The 14,571-nt window shown below is 68.4% G+C and overlaps 1 protein-coding gene across 1 annotated transcript; it reads left to right on the forward strand.

Moving 5' to 3' along the window:
• The first annotated feature begins 9,558 nt into the window (after window positions 1–9,558).
• On the forward strand, window positions 9,559–14,115 carry MMP9 (matrix metallopeptidase 9). Its single transcript, XM_086760964.1, has 13 exons — window positions 9,559–9,749; window positions 9,970–10,208; window positions 10,565–10,713; window positions 10,981–11,109; window positions 11,190–11,363; window positions 11,440–11,613; window positions 11,772–11,945; window positions 12,068–12,223; window positions 12,313–12,544; window positions 12,667–12,806; window positions 12,919–13,069; window positions 13,175–13,278; window positions 13,502–14,115. The coding sequence occupies exons 1-13, from the start codon at window positions 9,615–9,617 to the stop codon at window positions 13,609–13,611; spliced, it is 2,067 nt and encodes a 688-aa protein (XP_086617090.1). The 5' UTR covers window positions 9,559–9,614; the 3' UTR covers window positions 13,612–14,115.
• The last annotated feature ends 456 nt before the right edge of the window (window positions 14,116–14,571 follow it).

Genomic DNA, 14,571 nt, shown 5'->3' on the forward strand with positions numbered 1-14,571 from the left:
GGCTGCTCAGCCCCCGTGGGAGGGATGCAGTCGCTGAGTGAGGGGCCAAGGCTCCGCATCCCGGCTGGGTCCTGGGGCTGCTGGGCCTGAGTCAGCCCGCAGTGCGGCTCCGTCCGGAGCAGGCCTAGGCGGGCAGTCGCGCCGTCTCGCTGGCCAGGACGGCCAGAGCTGGCGCTGACGTGGTGCCAGTGCAGGACAGGCGGCGTCTCATCTGGCACGGTCTGCGAGTGCGGAGTTGGCCTGCCAGAGACCCGAGTGGATGGCTGCGGACGAGCGGCGTGGGCTGGATCGGCGCGCTGCGTCGTTTGGCAGTGGTGCTGCTGGTCCAGGGCGAGGAGGGCAGCGGCTGGGTTCGTCCCCGCACCCCGGGGCTCCTCTGTGGGGCTGTGCGGGTGCCTCGCGTCCGGCACCTCCTGTCCCAGGCCAGGCTTCCCGGAGGCGCTGTGCGCCCAGCAGAGGAGCTGCTGCTACACCGCCGGCCTGGGGCGCGTGGGCCTTCCCTCTCTTTTTCAAGCTAATTAAATACACCCCTGAAAGGTTTACGCCCTGGTCTGTCACGGGGTGACAGCACGGGTGAAGGCCGTCCCCGGGGCTGCGCGATTCTGCGGCAGAGCGCTGCCCGGCAGCGATTCTGGCGCCAAGTTCTTGTGCGCAGCGGCTGCCGCGATCGCTGTCCTGCCGGGAGCCGAGAGATCGGGGGGCTGGGGGTTTCCCGTTGTTCCTGTTTAAAGCAGCCCCGCGTAGCTCTGCAGTTGGGGGGGGGGAAGTAGAGCCAGGGAGGGTGCGGGGGGCTCCGTGCACAGTGTCCCCTCTCCAATGTCCTCGCTCCGTAGCTCGTGCTGGAGGAGCCTGGCACCGGCTGTGACCTGCGGTGGGCTTGGGGTGTCCCTGTGCTCCTTGGGGGAAGCTCCACGATTCTGCCGGGGGGGGTGGGTTGGAGGAACCCCTGGCAAAATCTGTCTCCCAGGTAGAGCAAACGGGGTGGATTTGTGTCGGACCAGCAGGTTTCCTCTCTGTTTGCCTTCAGTCAGCTGCTGTCTGAGGCAAGTGAAGGATTTTCCCTGCGGATGCTGGTTCCGGGGCAAAGCAGCCCAGCCGCTGGGAGCCTCAGGGGGCTGGCAGGGACCCTCCTGGTGCTGGCTCGACTGGGGAACAAGTTACCCTGCAGAGATGCCCTGTGCCCTCTGTCTCAAGGCATTGTACCAGCGGGAGCTTTGCGGAGATGGGTAACCTGCTATTTTTATAAATGCCGTGTGCCCCCGCGCAGGGATGAGCGGAGAGTTTCCGAGCCAGGCAAAGCCCGGCTCCCGTGCTCGGCTCTGGAGGCGCAGCTCCTCTGATAATGCTCTGCCGTTGCAGCTCCCATGCCTGAAATCATTTCAGGGCCAAAGAAAACACAAAGAAATCTCAGCAAGAGGCTTAAGCAAATCCAAAAATGGCACGCGTTGGATGCGTGTCCAAATACCTTCGCGGGGGCAGCGCCAGGGTAAGGGCCTGCTGGGAGCGGGCTGGGGAGACAACGCAGATGCTTGTGCCTGGAGACCAGAGCGATAAGCGTCGAGTGGGCTGCGGAGCGGTTTTGACGGCGGGTGGATCAGCTGCGCTGGCAGGCCGTCCCAGGGGGCGGGGGGTTTCCCAGCCCCGCGCTCTCCAGCCTGGATGCGGCGCCTGGAAGGAGCTGCAGCCAGACCAGCTGCCGCTCGGGGCAGGGCGAGAGCGCGCTGACCGGCGACCCTGGCCGGCGTCCCGCCCGCGCCTCTGCCCCTCAGCCGCGCTGCTCTGCCCCATCCCCAGCGGCAGTCTGTTCGTGCGCTGACCGCCTCGCGGGCTCGCCCCGCTCCCACAATAGCTTCTCCGTGAGCTCACGGCTTCGGTCAGCGTCCCAGAATAGCGTGGCTTGTGCTGAGCGCGGCGCCCAGGGCTGCGCCGCGGCCTCCCTGCAACCCGAGCCCCTGGGCTCCCACAGTCGGTGATTTTGTCGTGCCAGCTCTTTGTTCCTCCTTGTTTCCTTTTTTTCTTTTTAAAGAAAACATCGCTGGTGATGTTTGTGTAGCTGCAGGGCATTAATCCACATGAAGCAGGCTCGTATTTATATCCCACCTGGGAAGGGCGGTTGCATCAGCACATTTTGTAAAACGTTGAGCAAAACAGCCCTTGCTGCAGGAAATGGGTTTTTCTTCACACCAGATTGCTTCACCGCTCAGCTCCTTCCCAGCCGCAGCGGCTCCTGAGGAAAGCGCCTGGGCCTTCTCGGGGGATTGCTCTGTGCCGGGACAGCTTCCCGCCGGGCGCCGCTCCGGTCCCTGTGCCCGCGCCTCGCCGCGCCAGCCGCGCTTCTGTGAGGAGCGGCCTCCCTCCGGTGCCCGCTGTTCCTGCCGCTGTCTCGGCTTCCCGGGGCGCTGGCAGGGGTGGGAGCGTTGTTGGATAACGCCCCGTTTTCTGTGGCCGCCGAGGCTTCAGCTGAACCCGCGGCCTCAGCCGTAATGCCACCCTTGGGCTGGGGCAGGGCGCTCCCGGGACAGGGAGGAGCCGCTCCCCAGGGGCTCGGAGGAGCGGATGAAAGCCCGCGGCGAGGCCGTTGCTGGCCGTGCGAGGTCCCCTTGGCAGGAGGTGGCTCGCTGGCCCTGGCTCTGCCCGGCCGCGGGCACGGAGGGGCTCATCGGGCACCACGTGGCTGGGCCGGCTCCGGACGAAGCGTGCAGCTCAGTTCCCTGCCTGCACCCGCGCTGCCACCCCGCTGGGTGCTCCCGCTGATGGAGAGGCCGCCGTGCCCTCCTTGTGTCCCGCCGCCTCCCGGGCGGCTGGTGCCCGCTGTCCCGCATGCAGGCTGGAGCGACGGCGCGCCGAGCCCAGCCCCGCCTGTCCTGTGCGTCTCGGCTTGCGCCCAGGTCGGAGCTGTGGCTGCCATGGCTGCGGGGCCATCGGCGGCCTTGCCAGGACGTGTTTGGAGCTGCTGAAACGCAAACAGCCGCGGCCTCTCCTTGCCTGCCAGAAGTGCTGCTGCTGCCGCCGGTTGTTTTTTTTCCTTTCTGGAGGGATCCTGTGGCTTCCTTCCCAGAACCTGAGACCTCAGAGCCACGGTCCAAGGCCGCCGGCTTCCACCCTCTCCTGCACTGCTGATTCATCACTGCTGGTTAGTTAAAAAAGGGTGATCAGCAAATTACTGAAATATAAGTAAAATAAACAAGGTGGGCAGGAGAACTGTGTGTGTAGCGGGGCCCAGAGCGTGCTGTGCCGAGGCGTTCCCATCGCCCGCGCTCATCCATCGCCTGTGCAGGGCTTCGTCCTGCCGAGCACCATGCAGCCGGGATGCTTGGTACCCCGACTCTGCTGCGGGGGCTCCCAGCCTGTGCTGGCCCCACAGCCCTGCCCGCGGCCGCCCCCCTCGGGGGACAGAGGGGCCCCGCGGCTCTCACAGCTGAGCCCAGCCAGCAACCAGGGTGCGGCGTTGGCCTGTTTTCGGTCCCCCCGTCTCTGCCCCGTGGGAGCAGGACCCTGGGGCTGAGCGAGTGGGCTCCAGTGCTGCTCTCTGCCGCGGGGTGTTTGGGGCGCGGGGCGCAGCGGCTGCCAAGGGCGAGGGGCTCTCTCCCGGGTGCTCTCCAGCACTGCTCCTCCCGGCAGCGTCCCCAGAGCTCCCGCAGCCCGGCCACCACCTGCCTCCCCTCCCGCGGCACCTGCGCCTGCAGGTGGGCTTTGAAAAGGCCCCGAGGGTCGCGCAGCCCCGGCGGCTCCCCGGCTGGCGGCCAGGCCGCTTGCCGTTCCCGGGCTGCCTGGGTTCTGTCCATATGCCTGTGTTGACAACTGAGCCGCTCTGAATTAATTTGGCAGCAAGCGTTAGAACAGTTGTCAAATGTTTTACTGAAATCCGAGCATGTTGCATCTACCGCTCTTCCTTCTGCTTCTTGTAGTTTACAATTAAATACAACCAGTTTTGCCCATATTTCACCTTCTGCAAACCCCCGCGTCTTATTCTTGGAGCTGTTTCATCACTGACAGCCGGCCGGCTCCCGGCGCCGCGTTGTCCCCTTCGCGTGCCGGATGGGCAGGCAGGTTCGCCGTCATTGTCACAATTGCAGCTCTTCCCGTTTTAGCAGGCAGCTGCCGTGCCTGTCTCACCGCCGGGGAACAAAGCGCTGCCCACCCGTGCCGTGCCGTGCGGGCCGAGGGTCCAGCGCAGCAGCTGTTCCTCGAGGAGCCTGCGGCCGCCCAGCCCCGTCCTGGCCCCTGCTGTACCCCGTGGGGCACAGGAGGTGGCCTCCGTGGGCCTGGTCCTGCGCGTCACCCCAGAGGGGATGGCCCTGGGCAGCTGAGGGGATGGCAGCAGCCGGGCTGCCCGTGGACGCCCCTTCCCAAAGCCACCCTGTGTGACAAAGTCTCGGCACTGCCCCGTGCAGCCCGCGGGAGCCGGGGCAGCCCCGGGCCCTGCACCCCACTCACGTGCCTGGATGCACCGTGCTCCCGCTCCTGGCAGGTGGGGGAAGTGTGGTAGAACAGAAGTTGGTCAGAGCCAGAGGCAAAAGCTGAGACGGGACGAGGTTCAAGGGATGGGGAATGAGTTTACAGCAAAGCCAGTCATGAAACACAAGAGCCCCACGGCATTTGAAGCTCTCACACCCGTTTCCTACGCCCCGGGGCTGCCTGGGGCCACCGGGCTCTTCACGCCGCTCTCCGGCAGATGGGACGGGCTGGGCTGTTTTCCCGTCCGGATCGACCACCAAGGCAATTTTGGAAGCCTCTGCCAGAGGCTGACTCGTCTCTTCAAACCCTTCCTGGATTTCCCACCTCGAGGGCGTCCCAGCAGACACAGCGCGGTTTCCTCTCCATCCCACCGTGCCAGTGAGCACAGGGGCTGTGCCGCATGGCGAGAGCTCTGTGCGGGGGGCTGCAAGGTGCTGCATCCCCTCCCGGCATCGGCCGGGCTGTGTCCGGCAGGGAGGCTGTGCCGCTGTGCCGGCTGCCGGCCCCGGGGCCCGGAAGAGCGGGACACTGGGTGGGAGATTCCCGCTCCAGCATCCCACTGGGACTGGACCTGAGGGGGGTTCCCGGGGTGCGAAGGGCCGGGGAAGGCGTGGAGGGGGGATGTCCCAAGCCCGGTGCGGGGAGGTGGCTGTGCCGCCCGCCTAGGTGCCTGGAGCTGTGTGACGCCGGCGGATCCGTCATGTGCGGTTTGCAGCAGGGATCGGTGCTGCTGCACGACGAAACTGCAGTGCCGGTTTCAGTGCCCGCAGGGCAGAGGTGATCGGTGTGGCTGACACCGGCTGCGTCATCCTCGCCCAGACGAGAGGCTGCAGAGAGCGGCAGCGGCGGGGCTGGGGGCCAGCGGGGTAGGATGCCGCCTCCTGCCTGGGCAAACAGGGGCGAGGGATTGGCAAGAAGCCGGCGCTGAGTGGGTGGGGAGTTCTCCAGGTGAGGCAAGGGACGGGCAGGGACGGGCAGGAGGCGAGCAGGTGCATCTGCGGGGCCCGGGGCAGGCGTGCGGGGCTGGAGACCGGCAGTGCCGGCAGCGCTGCAGGGCCATGGCGTGCGGCGCAGTTTGCCAAGAAGGGTCCTGGGCCCAGCTGGAGGATGCGATCCCAGCCCACGCATGGCCCGGCGTTGGGACGGCAGATACGGGAAGGGTGTGCAGGAATGTTGTTTCTGTCTGGAGCCCTTGAGCAGGAGCAACGGGGCTTCCAAGCCTCTGACGCAGAGCTGCTCCCTGTGCCTCCAGTCCCACTCCCGCGCCAAGTGTCCTTGTGCCCGGGACACCGTGCTGTGCGGCAGGCTGGGGCTGGCGGGGCAGCCAGGCGGCAGCTCCATCCCCGGGCACGGGGTGCTGCAGAGCCCGTGGGACGGGCGCAGGGCTGGGTTTGTGGCGCGGCGGCTCGGGGTGATGGAGCAGCTGCGGTTGCCCGACTTGGCTGGGGGCGCGTGCTGATGTCCTGCCCACCGGCCGGCGAGTCTGGCTGTGCCGTGGTGGCCTTGGCGCTGGCACTGCCCGTGGCTGCTGCCGGGTCTGAGCAGTTCCCTGACCTTCGCGCGGGCCCTGCTTCCCCGCGGCGGCTGGAGCTGTGCTCGCCCCGACCCACCGCTGCCTCACCCGCACAAGATGCTGACTCCCTCCTGCCCCACTTCCCCTCTGCCGTGCTCCTGCCCGGCCCTTCATGCTGGGAGGGCGTCCAGTGCCGTACACACGCCTGGGCCTGCCCGTTGCTCCCACATCCCTTCTTTCCGCTGCTTGGCTCCTTGGGTGCCCAGGTGTGAGGTAACAACTGTGTCAGGCGGGTGTCCCCTTGCCCCCTACTCTTCAGCTCTCCTGCCACCTTTGCCACCCTGGTGTGCTCCACAGCTGCAGCTGTTGCACCTCTCCCCAGGCCGGCCAGTGCCGCATTCCCTCCCTGGCTATCCCCCAGCCTGCCTGCCTCTGCTGAGGGAACAGAGCTGGGGAGAGCTTGGGCCTTGCTCTGGGGGTCCCAGCCCCCCAAAACCTTGCCGCTGGTCTGGCCGGCACCTCCGTGTCCCGTCAGCCTCTGCCCTGGCAGGGCTGCTGCCGCGCTGCCGGCATGGCCCCAGGCAGGAACCTGGCCCCAGCCAGGGGCCCAGACATGTTTCCCACCGGGGTCTCCCTGCGGTGCCCACCTATGTGAAGGTGGTCATCAGTGAGTGCGTGGGAAGGGGCTGCGGCAGCTGTTCCCTGTTCCTTCCCCTTTCGGCAGCGGCAGCGGTGACAGGCAGCCTCGTGGCTCGGCTGGGATGGAGGACATCCGCGTGGGTTTTTCCATATCATTCATCCTTAACGGGTGCTGTGCGTGTAAAAGCTGCCCCTGGGTGGGTGCAGGCTCTGCACAGTGCCGAGTTGCTCCTGGGGTCCCTGGTAGCCAAAAGCCTTCTCGGGCAGCTGTGCTACCCAGGCTCACCACTGCCCTCCTCTCCCGGCAGCAGCTGCCCCCAGCATCCCTCCGCATGTGCCCGTGCTGAGCCCCGTGCCTTGTCCCCGGCCTGGCCACGTGTGCTCTGGGCTGCCCACGGGGCTCACACCAGCAGCGCCAAGCCCGTCCCCTGCCCAGCTCTGAGGCTGCCGGCGCTGCCAGACGCAAGGGTTTCCCTGCTGCCCCGGCCCTGCCCCTGCTCCCTGCAGAGCCTCCAGAGAGTCACCAGAAAATCCCCCGGGCCGGTGCCAGGAGGAAGCTGGTGAGAGGAGCCGTGAGTCAGTGGGAGAGGCTGAGCTGGGGAGCAGGGCTGCAGCTGGCAGTCCCTTGCCGGGACCCCGGCCACCCAGCTCCAGGATGCTCAGGGTTGTTGGCCGGGGCACCCGGGGCCGGCCGGGCGAGTGTGGGCTTGCGAGGACAGGCTGTGTGGTGCGCAGGGCCTGGCTCTCAGCTCCTCCTGCCATTGCTCTCTCCGAGCCCTTGCTCTCCTCCGAGCCTGGTCCCTGCCAGCACTGCTCTGCTCGCCTGGGCCGTGGCTCAGCCCTCAGAGGGGCTGCGGGGGGTGCAGTGCGGTGTGGTGCGGGCAGTGCCATGGTGGCACGGGCGGTGCCGTGGCAGTGCGCCCAGGCTGTGGGAGCTGTGGCTCCTGCATGCAGCGGAAACAAGGGATGGGAATAGCTTGGGAAAGGCCCACGGATCTGTCACAGCGCTGGGGAGGCCAGAGCCGGATCTGTCCTCCCTTGGCTGGGTGCTGGAGCCGGTGTCAGACGTCCCCTTGCCTGGGCTGTCCCCGGGGTGCGTCCTCCCAGGGACGCTTTTACATCCAGCTCTGGCACCGGCTCCGTGTGCTGGGCGCTGAGCTCCTGGCAACCCGCAGAGCGGAGGATGCGGAGCGGTGCCTGCTCCCCCCAGGAGCCGTCGGCTGCGGCGGGGCCCTGGGGTTGGGGTGCCCGCAAGGAGCCCCGTCCTCGCCCCGGAGCCGCTGCCTCCTCCCTTGCAAGGAGCTGGGCCGTTTGTGAGGGGGCCGCAGGCTGGACCCCGCGAAGAGGGGAGGCGGTGGGGGTGGCCTGGCTGCGGGGGTCCCTGGCCCGCGTCCCGCCCGGGGGGGGCTGTGTGCGGGCACGGCGGGCTGGACGTGTTTGTCACGCTGAGGCGCGGGACGGCGGCTGCTTGTGGGGCAACTTCCTCCGCACGGGAACGGGGCTGCTCTTGCAGGGCTGCGGTGGGGAGTGAGGCAACCCCGCGATTTCTCACCGCCGCTTCCTCCCGGCGGGGCTCGCACCGTCTGCGTCCCACCGGCACCGGGCACCCGCCGCTCGGCAGCTCCCGTGCGCGGCTGGGCTGCGAGAGGGGCTGCGGGACCCCGCCTGGGCGGGGAGGGGTCGGGGCAGAGCCCCGTCAGTGAGCCGGGCCCCCTCCTCAGTGACCCTCCCCCGGGGATGAGCCCTCCCGGGGGCACCGGGGCCCCTCTCCTCGCGCTGTCCCAGTCTTGCTGGGCGCCGGCCAGAGCCGGGGGGATGCAGGGAGGGGGATGCACAGCCTGGGGCCTTCGGGAGCCAGGAGCACAGGGTACCAAGGGGCGGGTGGCCGGGGAGGGGACAGCTGGGGGCTCGGCGGGGTCCCGTGAGCCCGAGGTCAGTGAGAGCGGGGAACGGGACCGGTCCTGGGACCTGCGCCCCGGGCAGCGTCGCTGGGCTGCTCCGGCCCTCCCGCCGCCCCCAGCTGACGCTGCGCCTTTCGCTCCGCGCTGCCCTGTTTTCCTCTCGCCCGTCGCCCCTGTTTGCTTTCCCCTTCACCACTCCCGTTCCCACAAGCGTCGGCACTTTGGGAGAAGCAGGAAAACACTGTCCCATGGCGAGGTTTGTGCTGTGCCGGATGGGAACCTGAGTCAGCAGCGCCCTGCGGAGCAGCCGGCAGCGAGGACGGGGCACCTCCGTGTCCCGTGGACCCGACGGAGCGTCCCAGGGACGGAGCTGCTCCCGGCCGCGGGGCTGTGCTGGGGGGCTGCCGGCGGGTGGGCTTAGAGGCAGACGTAGGGTGATGAGCCACGGGACCTCCCGTGCCAGGAACGCTCTGCCCCGCGGGGGTGACGCGGCTGCGGTGGGGGACGTGGGGATGGACACTGTGTCCCAGTGAGGGTCTGAGCTCTGCCGTCCGGCCCCCGAAGGGGGTGGGCTGCGGGCGCTGGGGCTCTGGGCAGCTCTGCCCGCACAGCCCCGGCACCCACCCAGGGCTCCGTGCATCTGGCTTGGGCGGCACCGGCCTCGTCCAGCCGAGCTCAGTGCGGTGACATGGCTGCAGGGTCCCGAGCGCCCGGCTGGCTCCCAGTCTCCACGACCCCCTGCCGTCCCTGTTGCCACCAGGCCCTTGAGGCTGGCAGGGTGATGCCCCTCGCCGCGGGGCAGCCGGGCCATGCCCTGGCACACGGCCACCCCGCCGCTCTCCCTCGCACCCGTCCTCGCACCTCGCGGGGCCGCGGGACCGCGCGTGTTTGGTAAACAAGGTGATGAAACAGTTAAGGCAGGGAACGGAGGAGCCTGAGCGTGTGTTTCGTCACCGTGGGAAGGGAGCGTGAGTCGGCGGCCGGGGGGTCTGAGGGTGACTCACTGCCCTCCCCGCGCCATAAATAGGAGCGGGAGCCCGGCTGCACCCAGAGCCGAGCAGCGGGGACCCGGCACAGCCACAGTCCTCCTGCCATCGCCTGCCATGGCACTCGTCCTCCTGGCCCCGCTCGCTGTGCTCGCCCTCTCCTGCGCGGCCCCGCTGCAGAGCAAGCGGCAGGCGGTTGTCACCTTCCCCGGGGAGCTGGTCAGCACCCTGTCAGACCTGGAGCTGGCGGAGGTGAGGGGAGCGCGGCCCCACGGCCCCCTCCCGGCACCCAGCACCCCGAGGGGCGCCCGGGGTGGCAGCATGCGGCTGCGGGCCGAACGCGGGGGCCGCCCGTCTCCCTGCACCCCAGGAAATGCCTGGGCTGGGATCAGGCACTGGGGGCGTGCAGTACCCGGCACTGCCCGAGCCCCCTCCCGCCTCGCTCAGCCCCTCCGCTTGCCTTTCCCCCCAGAGGTACCTGCTGCGGTTTGGCTACACCACGGAGGCGGAGGAGAAGATGGGCAGCAAGCACACGTCCCTGGGCAAGGCGCTGCGCAAGATGCAGAAGCAGCTGGGCCTGGAGCAGACAGGGGAGCTGGACGCCAGCACACTGGAGGCCATGCGAGCCCCCCGCTGCGGCGTCCCTGATGTGGGAACCTTCCTCACCTTCGAGGGGGACCTCAAGTGGGACCACACGGACCTGACGTACCGGTGAGTCTCTGCCCCAGGAGACGGAGCTGCCTGCCCACGGGGTGACAGTCACCCAGTGGATGGAGATGGGCGCGGGGGCCCGGCAGGGTGGCAGCCTCAGCTCGGTGCACTGCCAGCACAGCTGGGGCTTGGTGCAGCCAGGGCCAAGCCGGCACAGCAGCAGCATCTGCTCCCCGGCACCCAGGCAAGCATCCGAGCCCTGACCTGAGGGCAGTGGTCGGCTGCTGTGCCCGGCTATGCCAGTGCTGTTGTGCCCTCCCGGGGCGGGGGCACATCCCCGCCATGCGCCCGGAGCAGGGTCACTCCTGTGGCACCAGCTGGGACCTAAGTGCTGACCCCCACCTCCCCCCGGGCAGGGTGATGAACTACTCCCCCGACCTGGACCGCGCCGTGATTGACGACGCCTTCAAGCGGGCTTTCAAAGTGTGGAGTGATGTGACCCCCCTCACCTTCACCCAGATATACAGCGGCGAGGCGGACATCATGATCATGTTCGGCAGCCGAGGTGACGTCCCGCGGGCAGGCAGGAGGCGGGGAGCTGGCTCAGCCATGGGGAGAGGGTTGGCAATGTGTCCTGCCCATGGGACCATCACTGCGCGTCTCCCCGGGCTGTGTCCCTGCATGCCCGGGGTCCCCCTGCCCCTGCACGTGCCAACCAGCACAGGCACGCACCAGCACCCAGAGGGCATGTGGGACTCAGGTGCTCAGGGGTCTGTGCATGTCCTGGGGGCTCCTCTGGCGGGGCCAGCTCTGAGGGTGCTTGTTCCCACAGAGCACGGGGACGGGTACCCCTTCGACGGCAAGGACGGCCTCTTGGCCCACGCCTTTCCCCCAGGCCGGGGCATCCAGGGCGATGCCCACTTTGATGATGATGAGTTTTGGACGCTGGGAACTGGCTTAGGTAAGGGCAGAGCCCGGCGGGTCGGGGGTCTGGTGGCACCCGCCACAGCCCCATCGCTGAGCCGCCCCTCTCCTGAGCAGTGGTGAAGACCCGCCACGGGAATGCCGATGGGGCCAACTGCCACTTCCCCTTCATCTTCGAGGGCCACTCCTACTCCCGGTGCATCACGGAGGGGCGCACGGACGGGCTGCCCTGGTGTGCCACCACCGCCAGCTACGACCGGGACAAGAAATACGGCTTCTGCCCCAGTGAATGTGAGTAGCTGCGGCTGCAGCCCCTGCCCGGCCCTGCGGGTGCCCGAGGCCATCCTCACCCCTCCTTGCACCACAGTCCTCTACACCAATGGCGGCAACAGCGACGGGGCCCCCTGCGTCTTCCCCTTCATCTTCGACGGCACCTCCTACGACACCTGCACCACGGAAGGGCGCTCCGACGGCTACCGCTGGTGTGCCACCACTGCCAACTTCGACCAGGACAAGAAATACGGCTTCTGCCCCAACCGAGGTGCGAGCGGGGAGGGGGTGTGCGGGGAGTGGGTGCGCGGGGTGGTCAGTCCCCATCCGCGGTGGGCAGGGTGGGTACCCAAGGGGTCTTGGGGCCATCCCGGGGTCTGGCTGGAACAGCCGGGGCCCAGGGCCAGCCCCACTGACACTGTGCTGCAGACACGGCGGTGATCGGCGGTAACTCCCAGGGGGACCCGTGTGTCTTCCCCTTCACCTTCCTGGGGCAGTCCTACAGCGACTGCACCAGCCAGGGCCGGCAGGACGGCAAGCTCTGGTGTGCCACCACCAGCAACTATGACACCGACAAGAAGTGGGGCTTCTGCCCAGACAGAGGTACCAGCCCCCTGCCCGCACTCTCCAGCCCCACGCCGTGCTGGTGTGGTCCCTGTGGGCGTTGTGGTCCCCAGCCGGCGCATCCCATCCCACTGAGTGCTGAGGCCGGTGCTTTTCCCCAGGTTACAGCATCTTCCTCGTGGCTGCCCACGAGTTTGGGCACTCGCTGGGGCTGGACCACTCCAGTGTGCGTGAGGCCCTGATGTACCCCATGTACAGCTACGTCCAGGACTTCCAGCTGGACCCAGATGATGTTCAGGGCATCCAGTACCTCTATGGTGAGCAGCTGTGCTGCAGCTGGGCCTGCCAAGGGTCCCGCAGCGCTGGGCTGGCCCCCAGCCTCATGCCCTCCTCTGTATTCTCTCAGGTCGCGGCTCTGGCCCCCAGCCCACCGCCCCCGCGCCTGTGCCCACTGAGGAGCCACAGCCCTTGCCCACGGAGGCGGGCAGCACCTCCACCACAGAGGAGGAGGAGGAGGAGGAAACGCCGGAGCCCACAGCTGAACCCATCCCCGTGGACCCCAGCCGGGATGCCTGCATGGAGAAGAACTTTGATGCTATCACAGAGATCAACGGGGAGCTGCACTTCTTCAAGAACGGGTGAGCGACAGCGCCTGGCGTCTCCTGCCCTGACGAGCGCGGGGGTGATGAGGGGAAGTGGGGACTCGGGGCTGTGCCGGGGGTGCAGGGGGCATGTCAGGACGGCTGACCTTCCCCACCAGGAAATACTGGACCCGCTCGTCCTTCTGGAAGTCAGGCGTCCAGGGCGCCTTCTCCATTGCAGACACTTGGCCTGGCCTCCCGCCCGTCATCGACGCCGCTTTCCAGGACGTGCTCACCAAGAGGGTCTTCTTCTTCGCCGGTGAGCTCTGCCCCTGCTGCCCTCGGCCCTGGTGCCGCCGGTGTGGCGACGAGCCCGGTGCCGCCTGGTGCTCTCGGGGCCGGCTGACGCCGGTGCTCTCTCCTGGCTGCAGGTCAGCAGTTCTGGGTGTTTTCTGGCAAGAGCGTGCTGGGTCCCCGGGGCATCGAGAAGCTGGGCATCGGGAAGGAAGCCGGCCGCATATCGGGGGCCCTGCAGCGGGGCCGCGGCAAAGTGCTGCTCTTCAGTGGGGAGAACTACTGGAGGTGAGCAGGTCCAGACAGCCGTGGCGGTGCCCGCCAGCTCCCCCGGCGAGGGGCTGGGACGGGGGGCTCCCGGCCACCCTCAGCACGGCTCTGCTTTCCCCACAGGCTGGATGTGAAGATCCAGAGGGTGGACAAGGGCTACCCCCGTGCCACCGATGATGTCTTCACTGGCGTCCCCCTTGACGCACGCAACGTCTTCCTCTACCAAGGTGAGCGGGGACCTGGCGCAGGGCATTGGCTGGGCTGCGGGGAGCAGCCTCGGGGCAGGGCATGCTGTCGGTCCTGTGGGTCCCTGCGGTGGGGCTGGCCAGGCCCTGGCGAGGGCCGCGTGCTGGAGCCAGATCCCTGAGTACCCGCGCCGCTCGGGCGGCCGCTGGGACGAGTCCTTGTGCCCCCTGACCCTCTGTTCCCCTCGCCTCCCTCCTCGCCCAGACAAGTACCACTTCTGCCGGGGCAGCTTCTACTGGAGAATGACACCGCGCTACCAGGTGGACCGAGTGGGCTACGTCAAGTACGACATCCTGCAATGTCCCCAGCACTGAGGACCCGACCGGCTGCCCGGCGCTGGTCGGCGTGCTGCTCCCTGCCCACCGCTCCCAACCCACCGGCCCCCATCTCGCAGCCTGATCCCCCAGGGTGCCGGGGGCCGCACAGCCTCACGCCCGTGGGGCAGCCCTTGCCGGGGTGGGGGGTTTGCTGTCCTCCCAGCTGGAAGGGGCAGAGAGTCCTGGGGTCGCCCCTGGGGAGCTGCCCGGCCCAGGGAGCCCCGGCTGGGGAGCAGGACTCTTGCCACAGCCAACACCGTGCTGCCCGTGCCAGCACACCCTCCACTGCGCAGAGGCGTTTGCCCGGTGCGAACCGCACACGGATTGGTGACAACTTTGTCATTCTGCTGAGCCAGCCGTGCCGGGCCAGGCTGGGCTTCGCTGGCAGCTGGGGCTCGGGGACTCGGCCATGGCGGGGGTGCAGGGCTCTGCCTCATCCCTGCCTGCTGCCTGCTCTGCCAGCCTCCGCCTGCCCGTTTTTAATAAAGACAGTCCTTTGGACACGGCCTCTGTGTGCTCCATCAGCCGCCTGGGTCACACGTGGCAAATCCCCGGGGCGCGAGCTGGGGGCGTCGCCCTGCCCCGAGCCGTGGGGTGCCAGCGGTGGAGGGGAAGGGGACACCGGGTAGGGGGATTGCAGCAAAGCCCCCCTTCTACTGAGGGCTCTGGGACCCCTCTGGGACACTGGGTCCCGCCGGAGAGGACGTCCCTCGAACCCAGCCTCCCCTGCCGCCAGCCCCACGCCACGCGCAGCCCTTCCGTGCCCCCCCGCCCCCCGAGCGCGGCCCCTCCCGGTCCAGTGCGGCCCGCAGAGTGCAGCGGCGGGGCGGGGGCTGTCCGGGGCCGTGGCAGGGCGGGGCGGCGCAGCCCCAGGGGCTCTCATTAGCTGCAATTAGCTGTAATCAGCGGCTGCGGTCCCGCGCAGGGCGGAGGCAGAGGGCAGCAGAGCGCGGCCCC

This window comes from Chlamydotis macqueenii, chromosome 16 (assembly GCF_036417535.1).
Source record: "Chlamydotis macqueenii isolate bChlMac1 chromosome 16, bChlMac1.mat, whole genome shotgun sequence".
Classification (NCBI taxonomy): Eukaryota; Metazoa; Chordata; class Aves; order Otidiformes; family Otididae; genus Chlamydotis; species Chlamydotis macqueenii.

Excerpts from the sequence above, each read along its gene's own strand:
- MMP9 (XM_086760964.1), top strand. The coding sequence starts at position 9,615 with ATGGCACTCGTCCTCCTGGCCCCGCTCGCTGTGCTCGCCCTCTCCTGC. Across the intron at positions 9,750-9,969 it reads CAGACCTGGAGCTGGCGGAG|AGGTACCTGCTGCGGTTTGG; the intron begins GTGAGGGGAGCG and ends CTTTCCCCCCAG. Across the intron at positions 11,110-11,189 it reads GACGCTGGGAACTGGCTTAG|TGGTGAAGACCCGCCACGGG; the intron begins GTAAGGGCAGAG and ends TCTCCTGAGCAG.